The sequence below is a fragment of the Narcine bancroftii genome, chromosome 1, assembly GCF_036971445.1.
Source record: "Narcine bancroftii isolate sNarBan1 chromosome 1, sNarBan1.hap1, whole genome shotgun sequence".
In the NCBI taxonomy this organism is placed as follows: domain Eukaryota; kingdom Metazoa; phylum Chordata; class Chondrichthyes; order Torpediniformes; family Narcinidae; genus Narcine; species Narcine bancroftii.
Window position 1 is genome coordinate 251,124,549 of NC_091469.1, and position 23,139 is coordinate 251,147,687.

The 23,139-nt window shown below is 44.8% G+C and overlaps 1 protein-coding gene across 1 annotated transcript in view; it reads left to right on the forward strand.

The window, feature by feature from the left end:
* Window positions 1-19,268: 19,268 nt before the first annotated feature.
* The window catches only part of LOC138741244 (prostatic acid phosphatase-like), a 74,304-nt gene continuing 70,433 nt past the window's right edge, over window positions 19,269-23,139 (forward strand). Inside the window, exon 1 of the mRNA XM_069895005.1 lies at window positions 19,269-19,529. Within this exon, the coding sequence (XP_069751106.1) occupies window positions 19,335-19,529 (195 nt within the window). The 5' untranslated portion in view covers window positions 19,269-19,334. The remainder of the gene's footprint in view (window positions 19,530-23,139) is intronic.

The window sequence follows — 23,139 nt, forward strand, 5'->3', positions numbered from 1 at the left end:
TGTAGTCGGAATCAGGGGAATATATAATGGGGAATAAGGAAATGGCAGAGCAATTAAATTCTTACTTTAGTTCTGTTTTTACAAGAGAGGATACAAATAACCTCCCAAGGATGTTGAGAAACATAGAGACTAATGCAAGGGAGGAACTGAAAAAAATCAGTATCTCTAAGGACATGGTCTTGGGGAAATTGATGAGATTGAAGGCAGATAAATCCCAAGGGCCTGATAATCTACATCCTAGGGTACTTAAGGAAGTGGCCATTCAGATAGCAGATGCTTTAAGAATTATTTTCCAGAACTTGATAGACTCAGGATCAGTACCCATGGATTGGAGGGTAGCTAATGTTACCCCACTATTTAAAAAGGGGGGTAGAGAAAAAGCGGGGAATTATAGGCTGGTGAGCCTTACATCAGTAGTGGGCAAAATGATGGAATCCATTATTAAAGATGTAATAGCGGAGCATATGACTAGCAGAGAAGGGATCAGACAGAGTCAACATGGATTTACAAAAGGTAAATCGTGCTTGACAAATCTATTGGAATTCTTTGAGATGGTGACAGGAAAATAGATGGAGGAGAGCCAGTGGATGTGGTGTACCTGGACTTCCAAAAGGCCTTTGATAAGGTCCTGCATAAACAACTGCCTTCCAAAATCAAGGCTCATGGGATTGGGGGCAAAGTATTGATGTGGATTGAAAACTGGCTGGCAGGTAGAAGACAGAGAGTTGGGATAAATGGCTCGTTTTCTGAGTGGCAGGTGGTGACCAGTGGGGTGCCACAGGGATCTGTACTGGGATCCCAGCTGTTCACAATTTCCATTAATGATCTGGATGAGGGGATTGGATGTAATATCTCCAAATTTGCAGATGACACTAAGCTAGGAGGGGTTGTGTGCATGGAAGAGGGGGTCAGGAAGCTCCAGTGTGATTTGGATAAATTGAGGGACTGGGCAGATACATGGCAAATCCACTACAATGTGGATAAATGTGAGGTTATCCACTTTGGTAACACAAACCGTAGGGCAGATTACTATTTGAATGGCAATAAATTAAGAGATGGGGAAGTGCAGAGAGACCTAGGGGTACTTGTACACCGGTCTCTGAAGGCGAGCATGCAGGTACAGCAGGCGGTTAAAAAGGCAAATGGTATGTTGGCCTTCATATCAAGAGGGTTTGAGTATAGGAACAAGGATACCTTACTGCAGCTGTACAGGGCCTTGGTGAGACCCCACCTGGAGTATTGTGTGCAGTTTTGGTCACCTTATCTAAGGAAGAATGTTCTTGCAATGGAGGGAGTGCAGAGGCGATTCACCAGGCTGATACCTGGAATGGCAGGAATGACTTATGAGGAAAGATTGCGCAAATTGGGATTGTACTCGCTGGAGTTTAGAAGATTGAGAGGGGATCTCATAGAGACATATAAAATTCTGGCAGGACTGGACAGAATCGATGCAGATAGGATGTTTCCAATGTTGGGAAAATCCAGAACCCGGGGCCATGGTTTGAGGATAATAGGCAAACCATTTAGGACCGAGATGAGGAGGAATTTCTTTACCCAGAGGGTGGTGAATCTGTGGAATTCATTGCCACAGAGGGCAGTAGAGGCAGGTTCATTAAATATATTTAAGAGGGAATTAGATATATTTCTTCAGTATAAGGGTATTAAAGGTTACGGAGAGAAGGCGGGGACGGGGTACTGAACTTTAAGATCAGCCATGATCTCGTTGAATGGAGGAGCAGGCTCGAAGGGTCAAATGACCTACTCCTGCTCCTATCTTCTATGTTTCTTCTATGTTTACCCTGCTCCCCCTCACATCCCCATACCAGCCCAACCAACATGTGGTCTTGCTACTCTCCTTTTGAGCATAAGGGCACTTTATCCAAATGCCCATAGTATTAGAAACAAGGTTAGTCAACTTGAGCTGCAAATCATTACCCAGGCATATGATTTAGTGGCCATCACAGAAACATGGTTGCAAGGTGGGCATGATTGGGAATTAAATTTTCTAGGGTATCAGGTAATACAAAAGATAGACAGTATGGTAAAAGTGGTGAGGTGGTGCTCTTAATTAGGGATGAGATCAGGGCAATAGTGAGAGGCAATAAAGATCTAAGGGGCAAAATGTTGAGTCCATCTGGGCAGAGATTAAGAATAGTGAAGGGAAAAAAATCATTGGTGGGAGTTGTCTATTGCCCACCAAATAACAATAGCACAGTGGCACAGGCAATTAACCAAGGGATAACTGAGGCTTGTAAGAACAGAACGGCAGTTATCATGGGGGACTTTAACTTCTTTTTTAAAATATTTTATTTATTCAACATATATAAAGTAAAAAATTAACAATATTATAGCATGTACATAATAAAATATCAACAAATATATACTGGAAGTCTATTTATTAAAATTAAAATACTAAAATCTAAAAACTTAAAAAAACTATAAATTACAAAAAAAAATATTAACCATCCTCCCCTGAAACTAATCTAGTCCCAAAATTAAAATATAAGATATTTCATGATAAAACATTACAAATAATTAATTCGGATTGTGTCAGTTAACACTCAAAGACCTCAAAAACATCATAAAGTTGTTATATTTTTAGGGAAAACTTCACTGATCAAGAAAGAAAGGAATAAAATCATAATTTAACTTTTATTATTTTAGCATACAGACCCCAAATTTGCAAAAATAAAGAATATTTATCCCTTAAATTATACGTAATCTTTCTAATGATATACAGCTTTGAATTTCAGCATGCCATCTATCCAAAGTTAATGAAGCATCACATTTCCAGGTTACAGTCACACATTTCCTCGCTATTACTGAAACCAACTTAACAAACTTTAATTGGGAATCTGACAACTATAATTTAGGAGAAACACTTTCAAAATTTCCTAACAAAAGTAATTCAGGATTTAAAGGAAAATTCACTCCCGTCATCCGTTGTAAAAATTTACTAATAGAAACCCAAAAAGGATGAACTTTTGGGGGACTTTAACTTCCACGAAAATTTGGAAAATCCAGTTGGTCAAAGGATTTTGGAGGATGACTCATAAAATGCATCCGTGATAGCTTTCTTGAGCAGCATGTTAAGGAACCAACAAGGGAGAAGGCTATTTTAGATCTAGTATTGTGCAATGAGATAGGTAAAATTAACAATCTAGTAGTTAGGATCCTCTTGGAAAAAGTGATGAATTAGAAGTATGATTGAATTTCTCATGCAGATGGATGGTCCAATAGTTATATCTAAAACTAGTGTATTAGACTACAACAGGATGAGGGAGGAATTGGTCAGCATGGACTGGGAATACAGGCTAATTGGCAGAACAGTGGAAGACTTCCAGAGATTTTTCAGTGCTTAACAAAAATATATACCATTAAAAAGAAGGGCAATAAGAGAGGGAAGAGTTAGCCTTGTTTAACAAAGGCAAGTATAAAATTAAAGCTCATGTGTACAAAGTACCTAAGAGTAGTGGGGAACTGAAGGATTGGGAAAACTTTAAATGGCAGCAATGGTAAATAAGGAAAGGGAAAAAGGATTATGAAGGTAAATTAGCACAAAATATAAAAACAGATAGCAAAAAATGTTATAAATATATAAAATGGAAGAGAGTCAAATAGGTCCCTTGGAAGATGAGAAAAGGAAATTGATATTGAGTAATGAAGAAATGGCCGAGACATTGAACAAATATTTTGTGTCAATCTTCACAGTGGAAGACGCGTCCAGCATGCCAAAGAGTGGTGATAGGGATGTGAAGAGTGGTGAGGACCTCGATAAAATCATTGTTATAAATACATAGTGCTGAGCAAACTAATGGGACTGAAAGTGGATAAATCCCCTGGTCCTGATGGGATGCATCCCAGGATACTGAAGAAAGTGGTGGGAGTTATAGTCGATGCGTTGATACTCAATTCTGGGCAGGTCCCAGCAGACTGGAAGCCAGCAAGTGTCACACCAGTTTTTAAAAAGGGATGTAGGCAGAAGACGAGTAACTATCGGCCAGTTAGCTTAACATCTCGAGTCGAGAAAATGCTTGAAGCTGTCATTAAAGATGAAACAGTGAGACATTTAGAAGGATGGGGTTCCATCAGGCAAATGCAGCATGGATTCAGAAAGGGCAGGTCTTGTTTGACAAACTTGCTGGAGTTCTTTTAGGATATAATGGGTGCGGTAGATAGAGGGAAACAGGTTGATGTTGTATATTTGGATTTCCAGAAGGCATTTGATAAGATGCCGCATAAGAGACTTATCAATAAGATACAGAAGAATAGAGTTAGGGGATGTATATTGGCATGGATTGAGGATTGGTTAACTGACAGAAGGCAGAGAGTCTGGGTAAATGGGTGTTTTTCTGATTGGTTGACAGTGGTAAGTGGGGTGTTGCAGGGATCAATGCTGGGCCCACAGCTGTTCACCATTTACATTAATGATTTGAAAGAGAGGACAGGGTGTAGTGAAGCTAAGTTTGCGGATGATAATAAATTGAGCAGAAAAGCAAATTGTACAGAGGATGTGGAGAGGCTACAGTTAGGTGAGTGGAAAAAGGTCTTGCAGATGAAGTACAATGTTAGTAAATGCAAGGTTACTACTTTGGTAGGAAAAACAGAAGAGAAGATTATTTAAATGGTGAAAAACTGCAACATGCTGTAGTACAGAAGGACTTGGGAGTGATTGTGCATGAATTGCAAAAAGTTGGGTTGCAGGTACAACAGATTATTAAGAAGGAAAATGGAATGTTTGCCTTCATTGCTAGAGGAATTGAATTCAAGAGCAGAGAGGTCTTGCTGCAACTGTACAAGGTTCTGGTGAGGCCACACCTGGAGTACTGTGTGCAGTTCTGGTCCAGAGGAGGTACACCAGGTGGATCCTGGAGATCCCAGGTGGACCTACAAAGAGAGATTAAATCGTCTGGGATTATACTCACTCAAATTCAGAAGAATGAGAGGAGATCTTATAGAAAGATATAAAATTATGAAAGGGATCAATAAGATAGAGGCAGAAAAATTGTTTTCACTGGTTGGTGAGACCAGAACTAGGTGAGACCAGAACTAGGTGAGACCAGAACTAGGTGAGACCAGAACTAGGTGAGACCAGAACTAGGTGAGACCAGAACTAGGTGAGACCAGAACTAGGTGAGACCAGAACTAGGTGAGACCAGAACTAGGTGAGACCAAAACTAGGGGACACCACCTCAAGCTTCAGTGGAGTAGGTTTAAAATGGAGATGAAGAAAAACTGTTTTTCCCAGTGAGTAGTGAATCTGTGGAATTCTCTGCCCAGGGAAGCAGTTGAGGCTATTTCATTAAACATATTTAAGTTTCAGTTAGATAGATTTTTACGTAAGAACGGAATTCAGGGATATGGGGAAAAGGCAGTTAGGTGGAGTTGAGTCAATGATCAGATCAGCCATGATCTTATTGAATGGGGGAGCAGGCACAATGGGTGGATGGCTGACTTGTCTCCTATTTTTTATGTTCTTATGATCCACCACCACTGTTCGCGAACCTCACCCCAACTGTAAACCAATCACTACAAAAAAACAGGCAATACAGTGAAGGGAAAAGGGCATTTATTAAAGCAGAAAAGCAGTGACTCTTGAATGAGGGGATCATCGAGGCCAATACCAGCCTGTGGAGAGCTCAAATAGTGCTGGTCAAGGGTGCAGGTAAACACACAATGGTGATTGATTATAGCCAGACTATTAACCGCTATACACAGCTGGATGCGTATTACCATAAGGATTCCCTCCCTCGCATTGTAGACATGGTTAATCAAATTGCCCAATATCGTGTGTTTTCCACAATCAACCTGAAATCTACCTACCACCACCTCCCCATCCACCCGGAGGACCACCAGTACACTGCCTTTGAGGCAGATGGCCGCCTCTACCATTTCCTCAGGGTCCCCTTCGGTGTTACCAACAGCGTCTCCGTCTTCCAGCCAGTGAAGGACCAGATGTTGGACTAAAATGGCCTGCGTGCCACCTTCCCTACCTAGATAACGTCACAATCTGCAGCCACAATCTACAAGGTTGTGATGCCAACCTCCAGAAATTCTTCACAACAGCCAAACACCTAAATCTAACCTACAACAGGGATAAATGTATTTTCCGCACTATCCACCTGGTGATCCTTAGTTGTGTTGTGGAGAATGGAGTCATTGGCCCCAACCTCGACTGCATGCGCCCCCCTGCTTCCCCTCCCCCTCCCCCTCAGCCTCAGGGCCCTGAAAAGATGCCTGGGGCTCTTTTCCTACTACACCCACTGGGTTCTTAATTACATGGACAATACCCGCCCTCTTATCAATTCCACATCCTTCCCCCTGATAAGAGAGCCCTGCGCAGCCTTCTGTCGCATATAAGAAGACATTGCTAAAGCTGCAACATTTTAGGTATAGAGCAATGTGTCCAATTTTGCTCTGGCCGCTACCCTGAACCAGGCAGGTTGGCCAGTGGCATTTTTCTCCCGTACCTTCAAAGGCCCTGAAGTCCAACACTGCTCCATCGAGAAGGAGGCTCTGGCAATAGTTGAGGCAGTGCAGCATTGGAGGCAATACCTGGCCAGCAGACATTTTACCTTGTTCACGGACCAAAGGGTCATGGTATTCATGTTTAAGATAAAGAATGATAAAATTTTGAAGTGAAGGATCAAACTCTCCACCTATAACTACGATATCCTGTATTGGCTGGGCAAGCTCAACAAGCCCCTAGGTGCCCTGTCCTGAGGGGCATATGCCAGTTCACAGATAGATTGCCTAAAAACCCTCCACAATGACCTCTGTCACCCCGGTGTCACAAGATTTTTCCACTTCATTAAATCTCGTAATCTGCCGTACTCCATCAGGGATATTAGAGACATGACTAGGAACTGCCGGGTGTGCACGGAGTGCAAACCACAATCCTACCAACCAGATAGGGCACACCTGGTAAAAGCTGCAGTCTTTCGAATGCCTGAGTTTGGACTTCAAGGGCCTCCTTCCCCCCACTAACTGTAACATCTATTTCCTTATGGTAATTGATGAGTATTAACGTTTCCCCTTTGCCATCCCCTGCCTGGACATGACCACCACCATGGTCATTAGGACACAACACAACTTGTTCATACTGTTCAGGTACCTGTCAAATGTTCACAGCGAACCAGGAGTCCTGTTCATGATTGACGAGCTGCGCCAATACATGCTGACCAGAGGTATCACTACTAGCAGTTATAACCTGTGAGGGAATGGTCAGGTAGAAAGGGAGAACACCATCATGTGGAAGGCCATTATCCTTGCCCTTAAGTCCAGGGGGCTGCCAGTCTCTCACTGGCAGGAGGTCCTTCCTGAGACGCTCCACTCAATCTGTTCGCTGTTATGTATTGCAACCAATGCTACCCCTCACAAACAAATTTTCTCCTTCCCCAGGAAGTCTCTGTTGGGGATCACCCTGCCATCCTGGTTGACATCCCCAGGGCTGGTCCTGCTACAGACGCATGTGAGGGGTCATAAAACTAACCCAATGGTCAAAAGGGTCCTGCTCCTTCATGCGAATTGTCAATATGCATACGTGGCCTACCCGGATGGGCGCAAGGAAACTGTCTCCAACCAGGACCTCTCTCACTAAACAGCATCCCCCCATTCATGGACCCACACTACATACCATTGCACCCAAACCCCATCCCCACACCAGTCACTCCGGTCAAGTTGCCACACCTCCAGCAGGTTGACACAGCATTGGAGGTCCAGGAATCATCAACAACCCCAGCTACAGTGCAGCAACTGACTCTCCGCCAGTTACAACAGAAGACCAGGCCACCAGACAGACTTAATGTGTAAGATTTTATGCCCCACATCACCCACTAGACAAAATTAAAAAAAACAAAGGCTGAATGTTGTGAATTGATATACCCTCATTTATCTGGCTCCATCCCGCTCTGTAATTGTACCTGTGGCTCCTCCCTCTTGACCCTGTATAAAGGCTCCAACACCATAACTCATCCCCAGAAAGCCTGGGTCACAGCATTGTAAATTAAAGCCTATTGTTCTGTGATTCCAGCCTTTCAAGTTATTGATAGCGCATCACTCAGTAACGTATAGGATAAAATAAAAGTATTTTGGTCAGATATCTTAAGGTGAGGTGCTCACACGACTTATTTTCTCGAATCAAGGGTGACTTTTCTTCAACTGCAGTTGGGATCTGAGATGGCTGATCTGAGACTCTGTTGCAATGAGAGCAGGAAGTGCATGGGATGGGCAAGTGAGTGGTTTGGGAGACCAGGTCTGTTCTGGGCTCATTGTTAACAGGTTAATTGGTGAAGGAAATGCAAGATGGAGACAAGTTTCTCCGGACAGACAAATGTCAGATTTCAGATTTATTGTCAAAGTACATATATGACATCACATACAACCCTGAGATTCCTTTTTCCTGCGAGCGTGGCAGAATTACCATTAATTGGTAGTGCATAAAATGTGGGGTGCCACAGGGGTCGGTGCTAGGCCTACAACTGTTCATCATTTACACTGATGACTTAGAGGAGGGGACAAAATGTGGTGTAGCCATGTTTGCAGATGAGCAAATTGTAATGAGGATGTGAAGAGTCTGCAGAGGGATATAGTTAAGATGGACGAGTGGGCAAAGGTCTGGCAGATGGAGTACAATGTTAGTAAGTGTGAGGTTATCCACTTTGGCAAGAAAAATAAAAGAGCTGAATATTATATAAATGGTGAAAAACTACAGCATACTGTTGTGCAGAGGGACTTGGGAGTGCTTGTGCATGAATCGCAAAAAGTTAGGTTGCAGGTGCAGCAGGTTATTAAGAAGGCAAATGGAATGTTGGCCTTCATCGCTAGAGGAATTGAATTCAGGAGTAGGGAGGTAATGTTGCAACTGTATAAGGTACTGGTGAGACCGCACCTGGAGTACTGTGTCCAGTTCTGGTCTCCATATTTGAGGAAGGATATACTGGCTTTGGAGACGGTCCAGAGGAGGTTTACTAGGTTGATCCCTGGGATGAAGGGGTTGACTTATGATGAAAGATTAAATTATCTAGGATTGTATTCGCTCGAGTTCAGAAGAATGAGAGGAGATCTTATAGAAACATATAGGATTATGAAGGGTATGGATAGGAGAGATGTAGGAAGGTTTTTTGAGCTGGCCAAGGAAACTAAAATGAGAGGACACAGTCTCAAGATTCGGGGGAGTAGATTTAGGACAGAGATGAGGAAAAATAGTTTTTCCCAGAGAGTAGTGAATGTTTGGAATTCGCTAACCAGGGAAGTGGTTGAGGCTGCTTCATTAAACGTTTTTAAAATTTGGTTAGATAAATTTTTACATGATAGAGGAATTAGGGGATATGGGGAGAAGGCAGGTAGGTGGAGTTAGGTCATAAATTAGATCAGCCATGATCTTATTGAATGGTGGAGCAGGTTTGATGGGCCATTTTTGGCCTACTCCTGTTCCTACTTTTTATATTCCTATGTTCTAACTGTACACTGTGAAAAACAAACAAATGAAGAACTTTAAATAGATAACAAATGTAAACAAACTGACTGCAATACAGAGAGAACAAAAAGAAAATCAATAAAGTGCACAAGTAAGAATCCTTAAATGAGTCTCTGAGTTTGTCATTGAGGAATCTGATAGTGGAGGAGTAGCAACTGTTCCTGAACCTGGCACATGCAGGGGATCCTGCAACCAACCAGTCCACAGCACCCCTCAGTAACTCTGACCAGCCGATCCTACCCTGACCAACCAGCCCTGCCATTGGCACCTGACCCTGTGCCTCAAACACAAACTGACCTGAACAATTCCACTGTACCAACCTGTCCTTACACTGGAGACAATGAGACACTACCTGGGAACCAGCAGCTGTGCCACAGGAGACCCTGTGACAGTCACAGCGATGGACAAGACCACTGAAAGGCTAAATCTGTAATGAACATTGTATCACATCACCCCCACCAGACTTTGTTTTTAAAAAGGGGTGAATATGGTGCTACCACTGTGTGCTCACACTATGTTTATCATATTTATGTGCTTATGGGCTGACCCACCCCTGAACCGGTGACTCCTCCCTCCCGGCTGTTATGCTCAAACCCCTCCCTCAGTACCTGTCTTGGAACTGGGCCTGCAACATGGAAGATGTGGTGACAGGTAAAGGTGATTAAAGCCTATTAATCACAGATCCTTGTCTAATATAGTAGCAGACTAATGCTTTTCTCTTCAGAACGACAGAGGATGAGGGGTGACTTAACAGAGGTATATAAGATTATGACAGGCTTAGGTAGAGTGGATAGGCCACAACTTTTTCTTGAATAACAAATACCAGAGGATGTATGTTTAAGGTGAGTGGGGGAAAGTTTGGAGAAGATGTCAGAGGTAGTTTTTTTTTTACTTGCAGCAGCGGGTGTCTGAAATGTATTGTAGGGGATAGTGGTGGAGGCTGGTACAATAGGGACATTCAAAGACTTAGTGGATGCAAGAAAATTAGAGGGTTATCGGTGTGAGATGGGGAAAATTAGCTTTTTGTGGAACAGGTTTACTTAGGTTGGCACAATATCATGGGCTGAAGGGCCTGTACTGTGTTGTAATGCTGTATGTTCTACACTGATCGATGCTGCTTCCTACATTTTTCTTGGCATTGTGGCACACGTCCATTGTGTCTCCAGATGGATGAAATGAACCATTGGTTGAAGGACACCAGGCAGTATAATCCCTGATCCAATCAGTTCATCTGTCTAATGAAACTCCCCATAACCTTTTGTCACATACCTCCCCCCAGCTCTGCTTTGAACAATGTACTCTTTTACCAGTTCTGAGAAAGTGTCCCTGACTCAAAATGTAAAATGGTTTCTTCTCCCCACCTCTCATGTTACATTGCTGCTGGACAGGCTGAATTCATCAAGCCTTTTCCCTTTATGTTTTGGATTCCTGTATGTATGATTTACTTGCCTTCCTTCAGCATAGATCTCCAAGAGTTAAGGATGTGGCACAATGACTGTGTGGTATGTATTGTGACTGAAGACTTGCTGATCTACAAAAAATGCAGATCCTCAAAACCTTGAATGAACTAAGAAAGGCAGGAGGGACTCAGGGAACCAGGCAGCATTCATGGAAAAAAAAATGATTAGACGAGGTTTCAGTTCAGATCCCTGTATCAAGACAGTGTCAGGACATTTATCGTGATAAAGGGGCCCCAACCTGAAACGTTGGCTAACCATTTCTATCCATTGACGCTGCCTGACCCGTTGGGTCACTCCAACATCTCTTTGATAATGACAATGAGTTTATTGTCATACACATTGTACAAGGTTACATGCACAAACATTCTTTCTTGAAGTAGCTGAACAGGTACTTGTGGGGAAAGAAAAACTACAAAAACAACTACAATTGTATATTTAAATTTAGACATACAAGATGATAACTGGCCATTTCAGCCCATGAGCCCTGTGGCACCTAATCCCACCCAATTGACCCACAAATCTGAGTACATTTGAAGGGTGAGAGGAAACCAGAGCACCCAGAGGAAATCCAGGCAGATATGGGGAGAACATGCAAACTCCTTACAGACAGCATGGTATTCAAACCCAGGCCACTGGCACTATTACAGCATTGCACTAACCACAACACTAACCATGCTGCCAATTGAATTAAACTTAATTTAATTAAAAGATCAATGTGTTGACCTAAGTTTGAGACACTGTGACCCTTTGAAAGTCATGAGCAGTTCATAGATGTGCTCTTACTGCATAGCCAAGAGCAGCACTGATTTATCATGAAGTCTGTCAAATAAGTATATTTCCATAGGTGAGGTGGAGATAAAGGTTTGAGCCATGCTATGAAAGAATTAAAAGAATGGAATGAGGCAATCGTTGGCTTTGGAATACACAAAAATGCTGAAGAGACTCAGCAGATCACACAGCATCTACACAATGTAAAAGATAACCAACATTTCACGCCTGATCCCTTCATCGGTGGTAGTCCTTCGATTCAACAGAACTTGTGCGTGATGGAGTTGTAAGTGGAACAGCCATTGCACAGGGGCAATCCCACCCTCTTGGAAGAAGAGACCTTGATCTAGTGGTACAGACAACCATTAAGACTGGAGACCTCTCTTGCTGCAGTGGAAGACCTTGATCCCTTCATTAAGGTATAAGCAAAATGCAGGACCCTATATAAAAAGGAGAGGAGAGGAGGAAGGAAGAGTCAGGAGGAGGCAAAGGAGTACAGGCTAACAGGTAAAAGTTCATAGATGGGAGGTTTGAAAAGAAAAAGATTTAGGTGATAGAGGAGGGGGTAGCTCCTTGAATGGAGAGGGAAGGGGGTGGGGAGCTAGAGATAGAGGGATTGGGAAAAAGAGAAACTCGGGGAGAGCGTTAACGTAATGTTAATGTCATCTGATTGATGGGTACCCAGACAGAAAATGAGGTGTTGTTCCTTCAAATTTGTGGATGGTCTCAGTCTGGCTCTGCATGAATGTACATGTCGGCATGGGAGTGGCAGGGAATTAATAATATAACCATATGGAAACAGGCCATCTTGGCCCTACAAGTCCACTTCTTTGCCTGGAACTATTGCAGTATCCTTAATATTTCCAAATACTGGTACAGTGTTAACATGCATTTGCCATTCCAAAAATTGTACAGGATCTTCAAAAGTGATGTCCTTTCCAGGAAGCATCTTAAACTCTGCAACTTTGGTTCTCCATAAATCCTTCAGCTTCTAAGGCAATTTGTTTATAATAATTGAAATGGATTGCCTCTAGGAGATCCATGCTATTGCAGCAGACAGAGCAAAAGTACTAAACAAACAATATCCCAGTGTGCATCCAATCTCCCAGATATAGAGAAGGCCATAACAGGACCACCAGATGCAGTAGATAACTCCTGCAGATTCACAAGTAAAATGTTGTTTCACTTGTAAGGACTGTTCAGAGCTCCAAATAGTGGTGAGAGAGGAGATGTGTGTGCAAGTGTAGCATTTCTTGCAGTCACAAGGGTAGATACTGAGGGGGCGATTGGTGGGAAGGGATGAGTGGCCCCTGTAGAAATCAGAGAGGGGAAGATATGTCTGGTGGTGGTATCATGTGGTAAATGGTGGAAATTGCAGAGGATAATGTGTTAGATGTGGAGGCTGGTGGAGGACAAGGGGAATCCTGTCTTTGTTGTGTCTTGAGGCAGAGGGGGGGTCAGGGCTGATGTGCAGGAAATGGAGATGTGGGTAAGGGCTGAGTTGATGACAGAAGAAGGGAAGCCAGATTTTTTGAAGAAGGAAGATATCTCAGATGTTCTAGAATGGAAGACCTCATCCTGGAAGCAGATAAAATGGAGAAAGAGGAATTGCAAAAAAGGAATAGAATTCTTACAGGGGATAGGATGTGGTGTAGTTGAGATAACTGTGGGGTTGGTGGGTTTGTGGAAAATGTCTGAATAAAGTTTGTCTGTTGAAATAAAGACAGAGAGATAGAGAAAGGGGAGAGAATATTGCCAAAGATGGACCAAGTGAATTTGAGGACAGTGTGACATCATGGGGACCATTCTTCACTCCATCAAGAACATCTAAGAGGCTTAAGAAACCAGCCTCTATTCTCAAGGACCCCCACCATCCAGGCTGTGCTCTCTTCACTCTGCTGCCATTGTGAAAAGGAACAGGAGCCTGAAGACAAGCACTCAGTGGCCCAAAGACAGCTTCTTCCTCTCTGCCATCAGGTTCTTGAACCACAGACACTGCGTTAGTTTGACTTTTTCTTGCACTATCTTTTATTTATTTTGTACATTGGTTTATATAAATGATTGTACTATATGGATGCTGCTGCAAAACAACAAATTCCATGACAATAAATTCTGATTCTGAAGTTAGCAGCAAAGTGGATAAAGTTAATGAGCTCATCATGGGTGCAGAGCACTCTCCAACCAGACAGCATTAACATTGACTTCTCTGGATTCCATTAAACCCTTTCCTGAGTCTCTCTCTTTCCATCCCCATCTCCTTCCTCCCTCCTCTCCTGTCCAACCCCCACCTTTCTATCCAAGCATCTGCCTGTTATTTGCTCATACCTTGACAAAGGGCTCAGAAGCTGTGTGACCTGCTGAGATTCTCCAGCACTTTTATGCAATACACAAAAGTGCTGGAGAATCCTCCTTCATCAGTCAGAAAATTTTCCTGCTGAACTCTAATAGGTGGTATTGCAGCATATCCTTTGGGAGTGCATTAGTCAAATCAACCATTGTTATTCCCACACAAGGACAAATTTTTCTGCAAAGTAACACTTACAATGAGGCCAATAAACAAATAAGATTCAAGTAGATTCCTAGGTCAAATGTTAATATTTGGCAATGTATTATTATGCCAAGTTCCTCCTGATGTAATTTATCAGTTTAATCTGATAAGGAGGTGATTTCCTTACTTTTAGCCTCCATATTTAGATGTGGGGTTTCTAAAGGCATGGTCATCAGCCTTTCTAAGATTTCATGATATGTTGTAAGGTTCAATGAGGAGATACCAGCACTAATCTCTGAGGGAGGTGAACATTTTGATGCCTGTGTACATCATAAGTTTGCTAGATGAGCCCCACAGCTCACACAATCAGGTGAATTGTGAACAGGTGAACAGTTTATCTTGATAAAAACCAATGGCTCAGAATGAAGGCAAAATACTTTTTCACAAGGTGGCAGGATTGCCAAACAGTGTTGCAAGCTGTTTAAACAGCAACAAATATTGAAGACAAATGTGTTCTTTTGGATTCATTGGTGATCTCCAGTCATATGAGAGATAGGATGATGGAATTGCTGGAGCTGAAAATGGCATTTCTGAATTCATCCTGTGGTGAAGACCACTTAAGTCTTTCAATAATAAATAATTCCTTTTAATATATCTTGGGAAACTAAAAAAGCATTAGAAGCAAGGATCCTTCTTGAGAGTGAATGTTAGTCAAAAGCCATGTGTGGAGATTCTGTGAGGAGTTCAGAATTCCATTGCTATGATCTGGAATTCAGCCCCTGCAGGCAGAATCAGCTACGTGCATCCACAAGTGAAGTGGGACACCCACTTGAGAGAGGATAGAGTGCGGGGTGGTGGTACTGACAAGGAATACTCGAGTGGACCCAACACTGAGCTGAATGGAGTAAAACATGAAAGTCTGCAGATATTGTGATTGTAGTAAAAACACAAAAATGCTGGAGCAACTCAGCAGGTCAAACAGTGTAAAGATACATAATCAACTTTTGTTTTCACCAAACAAAGACATTATTCACAATTATTTTCAAAAGGAAAACCCTTCAAAGTCTCTCCGGTCATCTTGAGGAAACGTTCATTTTGGGTGATGTTCCTGTTGTACATGAAGGATCTGACTGGGAGGGCTCTCACCACCAGTCAGGCCAAATCCTTGTTTTTGAGCACTTGTAATGAGGCATTCCACCAGATGACCTGGACAGACTGCTCCGGGAACCACCCCACCCTGTCCATTGAGTCTTTGTCTCTCAGTGTCTGCAGAATGTTCTGTGGTGACCACTGCCTGATGGCCTTGTGATCAATGGTGTCTGACTGGAAAAACTTTTCCATGAAGGATACGTGGTGTGGCAAAACCCAGCTGACTGGAAAATTGTGCAGCAATGGGGCCAGGCCCATCCTTTGCGACACCTGGGATGGCTAGAACTTCAGCTTGCCGCCATTGATCTGCAGCAGTAGCGTGACAGAAGACTATCTGATCTATGACTGTCCCCAGGGACACACTCAGTCTGACATCCAGAACTGCTGAAAGACCATCAACTCAGTGAAAGACGCACTTTGCTCTGCCAAAAACATGTTGGTCTTTCAGCATACTGAGATGGAAGTCTGGGAATGCTGCTGACTGGCACATTCCAGGCTGCAGGAATATGTGCTGAGGGACACACTGAGGCTGGGTGCAGCCAATGCGAGGGCGCTGTGGGGAAGGACCACAGTCTTGAGTCCTCCCACTGAGGAGTTGAGACCAAGGGGAACCCCCTCAATCAACACAGAGAGGGAGAAACAGTAAGATGCTGCAATGGTGGTTACAGACTGTGATGAGGGAGGAGGTGTGGGTGCAGGTGTTGCACCTCCTGTGGGCACAGGGAAAGGTTCTGGGGGTGCGATGAGTAGGAAGGGATGGGTGCACAAAGGAATTGCAGAGAAAGCAGTCCCTGTGGAAGGCTGAGAGGGGAGGAGAAGGAAAAATGTGTCTGGTGGTGGGATCCTGTAGTAAGTGCCAGAAATTCCGGCAGATCTTGTGTTGGACGCAGAGGCTGGTGGGGTGGTAAGTGAGGATTGGGGGATTCTATGTTTGTTGCGTCCAGCAGCAGAGGGGGCCAGGGCAGATGAGCGGAAATGGAGGAGATGTGGGTGAGGGCTGAGTTGATGGTGGTGGGAGGAAGCAGGTTTGTGGAAAAAGGCAGACAGTTCAGAACCTCTGGACTGGAAGACCTCATCTTAGGAACAGATGTAGTGGAGACAGAAATTTAGAGAAAGGGATGGTATTATTGCAGTGGACGAGGTGTAAGGAAGTGTAGTCCAGGTAGTTGTGGGAGTTAGAAGGTTTTTAGTATATGTCAGTAGAAAGCTTGTCTCCCAAGATGGAGACAGAGTGATCTAGGAAGGGGAGAGTGTTGTTGGAGATGGACCAGGTGATTTTGAGATTGGGGTGGGTTGGATGTGAACTGGATGAAGTTGACAAGCTCATTGCGAGTGCATGAGGTAGTCCTGATGTAGTCATCGATATACCGGAGGAAGAGTTTGGTGGGGGGGGGGTGGTTCTTGCCTGTGTAGGCTTGCAGCATGGATTGCTCCACAAAGCCTACAAACAGGCAGGCATACCTGGGACCTATGCAGGTACCCTTTGAATGGAGGAAGTGTGATGAGTTGAAGGAGAAGTTATTTAAAGTGAGGACATCTGCCAGGTGGAGGAGGGTGGTGGTAGAGGGTGACTGGTCGGGACTTTGGTCCAGGAAGAAATGAAGTGCTTTCAGACCTTCTGTGTGGGGGATAGAGGTTATAAAGGAATTGGGCATCAATTGTGGTCCAATCCCTTTATACCTCTATCTCTTGTGAAGGAAGCAGAGATCATAGAAGAATGTCATGTTGGTGGTTCTGACCATGATGGCTTTCGACACGAAGGTCTATCCGAGACCGGGTTGAGCTGTCTGAACTCAACCAGGTGGGCTGCGGCTGTTCTCCACCTGCAGGGTTGTTGAACATGTCGCACAATTGTGCGTCCTTTACTGTCTCCATCAGGAGTTTGGAGGAGCTGTCCAGTCTGCTGTCGGCAGCACCGGATCATCCAGTTGCATAAATCAAAGTTCAAAAAGTTCAGATATATTTTCAAAGTACAAACATGACATCACATGCAACCCTGAGATCCTTCTTTTTCTTGTAGGCCAGGCAGAATTTTTACTTATCGGTAATGCACAAAACTGTTCTCGAGGAAAGATATGTATATAAGAGAAAGAATTTAGACAAATTGTCAGTGCATTGGTCAGTAATAAATAATGAGCAAAGTAAGAGTCCTTAAATGAGTCTCTGATTAAGGTTGTTGTTGAGGAGCCATATGGTGGAGGGGTAACAACTGTTCCTGAGTGGTACAAACTCTTGTGTTACAGTTGAAGTCACTGGCCAGAAAAACTGGCTTGGACAATGCCAGCAGTGGTGGGAGCTGCTGAAAAACAGCCAGCCTTTCGCTCCGCACAGTACATATTGATCAGACGAAGTGGGATTTTGTGGTACTTCAGATCCAATATGAGAAGAAGCCACCACAACCACAACCACTTCCTTAACCTCGGTGACTTTTTTCCATAGCAAGATACTGAGACCAGATGCGCAACAATCGTTCCCCGTCGACCATTCAGACAGCCTGTGGGGCCACCACTGGGACCACTTCTGATAGTTCCTGATGAATGGTAGCCCACTCTCATGAATGAGATACATCTGCCTTGACTTTAACAAGGTATTGCAAGGCATTTACATGTCGTGTAGCATGTTTGACACTGCACATATTGAGCAATGCTATTTTAATTTCCATTGTTGCTTATTGTAGTCTCCAGATTGCAATCCTTAGACATGTGCCAGATTATATGACTGACATTTCTTCAAGGTATGAGCAAAAGGGAGGCAGATGCCTGAATAAAAAGGCTGGGAGACAAGGGAAGACAGTAGGCCTACAGGCAAAAGGCCATAATTGGACCTGGATAGGAGGACAGGAGAGGAAAGATTAGAATTGATCAGGAGAGGGGTTGGCTCTGTTAATGCAGAGCTGGAGGAAAGAGAACAGAGAATAGGGCAGGGGAGAGAAGGTGGGGCAGGAGCTAACAGAAGCCAGAGCAGTCAATGTTCATGCTATTTGGTTGCTGTGTGCTCTGACAGAATATGAAGTGTGTTCTCCAATTTGCAGGTGGTCTCACAGTCTGGGAGTGCATGAAACCATGGAAAGACATATCAGCAAGGGAATGGGATGGGGAATTGAAATGGTTTACCACTGGGAGATCCCCACTCTTGCAGGGGACAGAGCAAAGGTGCTCAATGAAGCGATCTCCCAGTTGCTCAGATGTAGAGGAGACCACAACAGGAGCAGCGGATGCAGTGGATGTTCCTACAGATTCAGTCTTGCTATATTTGGAAGGACTGTTAATATCCTGATTACTGATGAGGGAGGAGATGTGGGAGCAAGTGTAGCCTTCCTTGTGATCATCGGCATAGGTGCCGAGGAGGCAATTGGTAGGAAGGGAGGAGAGTCCAAGGGAGCAGTCCCTATGGAAAGCAGAGGGGAAGACTTGTCTGGTGGTGGGAGGATAGACGGAGACTGGTGAGGACAAGGGGAGTCCTGTTCTGTGGCACAAGGGAGCGGACCAGGCTGGGTTAGATGTGCAGGACAAGGAAGATATGCAGGTGATGATAGTGGAGGGGAAGACTCTTTTGCTGCCTTAGCAATTCTAACGTGCCTCCAAATAGTTTTCTTGGCGCAGAATTGCCAGCTCCAGATTCCGAGGCCCCACCGCGGTTGAAGGTAGGGGGTGACAGCAGGAGACAATGAGACTTTGCAAAGTCAACGACAAACTCACTGAGTTAATTCCACCAGCAATGTCAGCGGCTGGAACCGATTCCATCCAGTTGATAGGGCGGGTGCTGGGACCATCGATCCACCGGGTTGCCTGGGGCGTTCCCAGATGTTGGGGGCGTGGCCCGCCCCCATTCTCTCACCCGCCAGCTGCTGGCTTGGGGGCTGATCTCTGTTGCTGGGGGCGTGGCCTCGTCCATTCCTCCCGCCCACTAGCCCGCGTCAGGGGCTGCGTCGCTTGGGGGCGTGTCGCGGTTGCTAGGGGTGGAAAGCGGCCCCCATCGCTTCGCCTGCTCCATGAGGCGTCGGGACCGGTGTTTCACATCAGCCCGTGTCCGCCACGCAGTGTCTGCGATTGATTCAGGTGGCTCCATGGCGGGCGCGGCGGCGGCGGCGGCGGCGGGGGCGGGGCTGCGCTCCCTCCTGTGCACTCTGCTGGCGTTCGGGGCGCTCACACCGGCGGCGGGGAGGACCCTGGCATTCGTCAACCTGGTGAGAGTGGGTCGGGGCGGACGGAGGGACGGAGGGAGGGAGGGGCGCATGGGGCCGGTGTCAGGGACCACCGAGACCATGATCGGCTCACCTTTCGGATCGGGACCATGAACGAGGCGGGCGAGAGGGGGAGAGTAAGGAGCGGAAAGGTCAAGTCACAGCCCAATGACTCCGCTCCTCGGAGCAAAACACACAGCCAGACAAATAATGCACGTACAGGGCAAGTCTTCGTCCATACAAATAAATACATTTTGTTTTGTACATTTGAGAGGTTGGTGTGAGCAGTTCCTAGGGTCGTTCAGCATTCTCACCGCCTGCGTGAGGAAGCCTGGTGGTGCTGGCTCTGATACTCCTGTATCTCTTTCCTGATGGGAGCTGCTGTGTGCGGGGAGGAAGGGGTCTCCAACGATTTTGCGTGCCTTCTTCAGACAATGATCCCAGTAGATCACTCGATGGGGCAGAGGGAGACCACTCTTATAGTCCTGTGGATTGACCTCCGATCCATTTCTCTGCGGCAACCGTATCACACCATGATGAAGTCGGCCAGGACACTGGCGATAGTGCTCCTGTAGAGAAGCTTGACATAATGGCGGCCAGTAGCCTTGCCCCGCTTCAATCTTCTCAGGAAGTGCTGTTGCACATTCCTGACAAGTGAGGAGATGTTGAGTGTCCATGATAGGTCACTAATTAAGTGAACTCCAAGGAACTTGGTGCTCTCCACTACAGAGTTGTTGATGTGTAGTGGAGGGTGGTCATTCCTGGTCCTCCTGAAGTCCACGATCCTCTCCTTCGTCTTGTCCACGATGAGGCTCAGGTTGTTACTCTCACACCATCTCATAAGAGTAACAACCTGAGGAGGAGAGACTAGGGAAAGAGAAGAGAAGGAAGGTGTGGAAGAGGAAATACAGCAAGATGGAGGAGGGGTGAGTGAGAGGGGTGTGGAGTACAGAAGATATGGCAAGGGTGGTGAAGAGTAGAGAAGGGGTAAATAGGGAATGGGAGGAATAATGTGGAGTAGAAGGGTACGGAGATTATAGAAATTTGAAGATGCAGTAGTGGGAAGAGATGAAGAGTTGAGTGGGAGGAAAGGATGGGTAGCAGGTGGCTGAGGATCTGAATGATCAAACACCAGGGCTGTTATGGACTTTATCTGTGGATGTCTGTGTCCCACCAAATCATTCAGGGTTTTCCCCCATCCAGAAGCCCTGAATGAACAATGAAATCTGGAACCTGCTGAGAGCCAGATCACAGACATTTAAGTCTGGAGATCTAGAACACTACACAAGGAGCAGGTATGACAAAAAGCCAACTCCTGCATAGTGGAGATTCCGGAAGCGAATGGAAACAAGGATATTCGACATCCATGGCAGGGCCTAAATGACATAACCTGCAACAAATCCAGTACAGTTGGAGACACCAAACCTTCAGTTCCAGAGGAGCTTAATGCCTTCTATGCTTGATTTGACCACTTGAACAAGGAAGAACCATTGTGCATCTCTCCATTCTATGATCCTCTACTTTCATGTATCAGAAGATGATGTAGATGTCTTCAGGAGAGTGAAACTAAGGGCATCTGGGTGGGGTACCTGGTCAAGGACTGGAAAAATGTGCCAACCAACTGGCCAATGTTTTCATAGATATTTTAAACATCTCACACCAGCAGAGTGTGGTATCCAACTAGTTCAAATAGGCCTCAATTGTACTGGTGCCCAAGAAGAGTATGGTAACCTTCCCAAATGACTAGCGACCTGTGACACCCACATCTGCATTGATAAAGTGTTTCAACTGTTGATGTCAGCTCCAGTCTGAGGGCCAATGTGGATCCATTCCAATTTGCCTAATTCAACAATAGGTCTACGGCAGATGCCATCTCACTGGCTCTACAAAACCCTGCAACACCTGGACAGCAAGTCCCATACATCAGGATGCTCTTTATTGTCAACAGTTCAGCACTCAACACTGTCATCCCCTAAAGACCAATCATCTTATCCAAGACCTGGGCCTTGACTCACCACTGTTAGCCCTCTGCTCTACTTGCTTTACACCTATAACTGTATGGCTTAATATGACAACAACACCATTTTCAAATTTGCTGACAATACCACAATAGTGGGTTGTATAAAAAGAGACAATGAGTCAGCATACAGGATAGAGATTGAAAACTTGGCTGAATGGTGCACCAACAACAACCTTGCACTCAATGAAACCAAAAATAAGGAGCTGATTGTTAACTTCAGGAAAGGAAAACCAAAGGTGTACAATCATCGAGGGATCAGAGTTAGAGAGGGTGAGCAAATTTAAATTCCTGGGAATCTATTGTGGAGGACCTTTCCTGGGTCCACCATGCTAATACCTTCACCATGAAGAAAGCACATCACTGCCTCTACTTCTTTAGGAGTTTGATATGACATCGAAAACCTTGGCAAACTTCTACAGATGTGTAGTGGAAAGTGTGCTGACTGACTGCATCACAGCCTGGTATGGGGGCATCAGTATCTCTGAGTGGAAAGCACTGTAAAAGGTAGTGGACACATCTCAGTAAATCACAGGTAAAACTCTCCCCGCCATCAAGAAAATCTTTGTGGAGTGCTGCCAGTAATCATCAAGGATCCACATGACCCAAGACACGATCTGTTCTTGCTTCCACTGTCAGAAAAGAGGTACATGCCACAAGATTTGTACCACCAGGTTCAAGAACAGTTGCTACCCCTCCAACATCAGACTCCTCAACGACAAACTCAATCAGGGACTCATTTAAGGACTCCTACTGAGCACTTTATTACTGAAATATTTATTTTTTTCTTTATTTGTGCGGTCAGTTTGTTAACATTTCTTTCTTTGCATTTCTCTCTTTTGTATATGTTCCTTTTTCTTGAGTGCAGTTTATACTCCGGATAAATAGAAATTCTGCCTGGCCCAAGGGAAAAATAAAATCTCAGGATTGTATGTGATGTCATGTATGTACTCTGACAATAAATTGGAATTTGAACTTGAGGGAGTGGGTGCAATGGGTATGTGAGGGGAGAGTAGTCTAGGGATTGGAGAAAGGGGTTAGGGAGGGAAGAGCAGGATGTGGTGGAGTTTGAGTTGGTGGGAGATGGAGGCACAAGAGGAGGAAAAGGGGATCAGAGGAGGCAAAAGGAGCTGTGTTGTGAGATGGGACTAGAGCTGTCATGGTGGGGGAAACAATGATATGGGGAACAGTGATGGGATGAGGTGGTAGGTGGGGGCAGTAGGAAAAGAGGGGGTGTTAGACCGGAAACTATTGTGGGGAGGGGAGTAGAGAGCATGGGCCAGGTGATATTTCAATTAAATTACATGTGCAGCAATAATTGTCTGAAACCAGTGAGGGCAGCATCTTGTGGCAAGGAGCCAGATGCAGTCGTAATTAATATGTGACTGATTTAAGTACGTTTGGCTGATAATTATCTATTATGCTATGTGATGATTTGGAAAGTAAATTTGAATACCGTGGTGACTCACAGAGTCATGGACAAGTCCACGGCAGATCTGACAGTGAGAGCTCCAGTTGCAAGGCAAGCCCACAGCCTGGCGGTTGGTGTCGTAAAGGTTCCAGGAATCGCAAGCGACATCAGGTTCTGAGGAATTT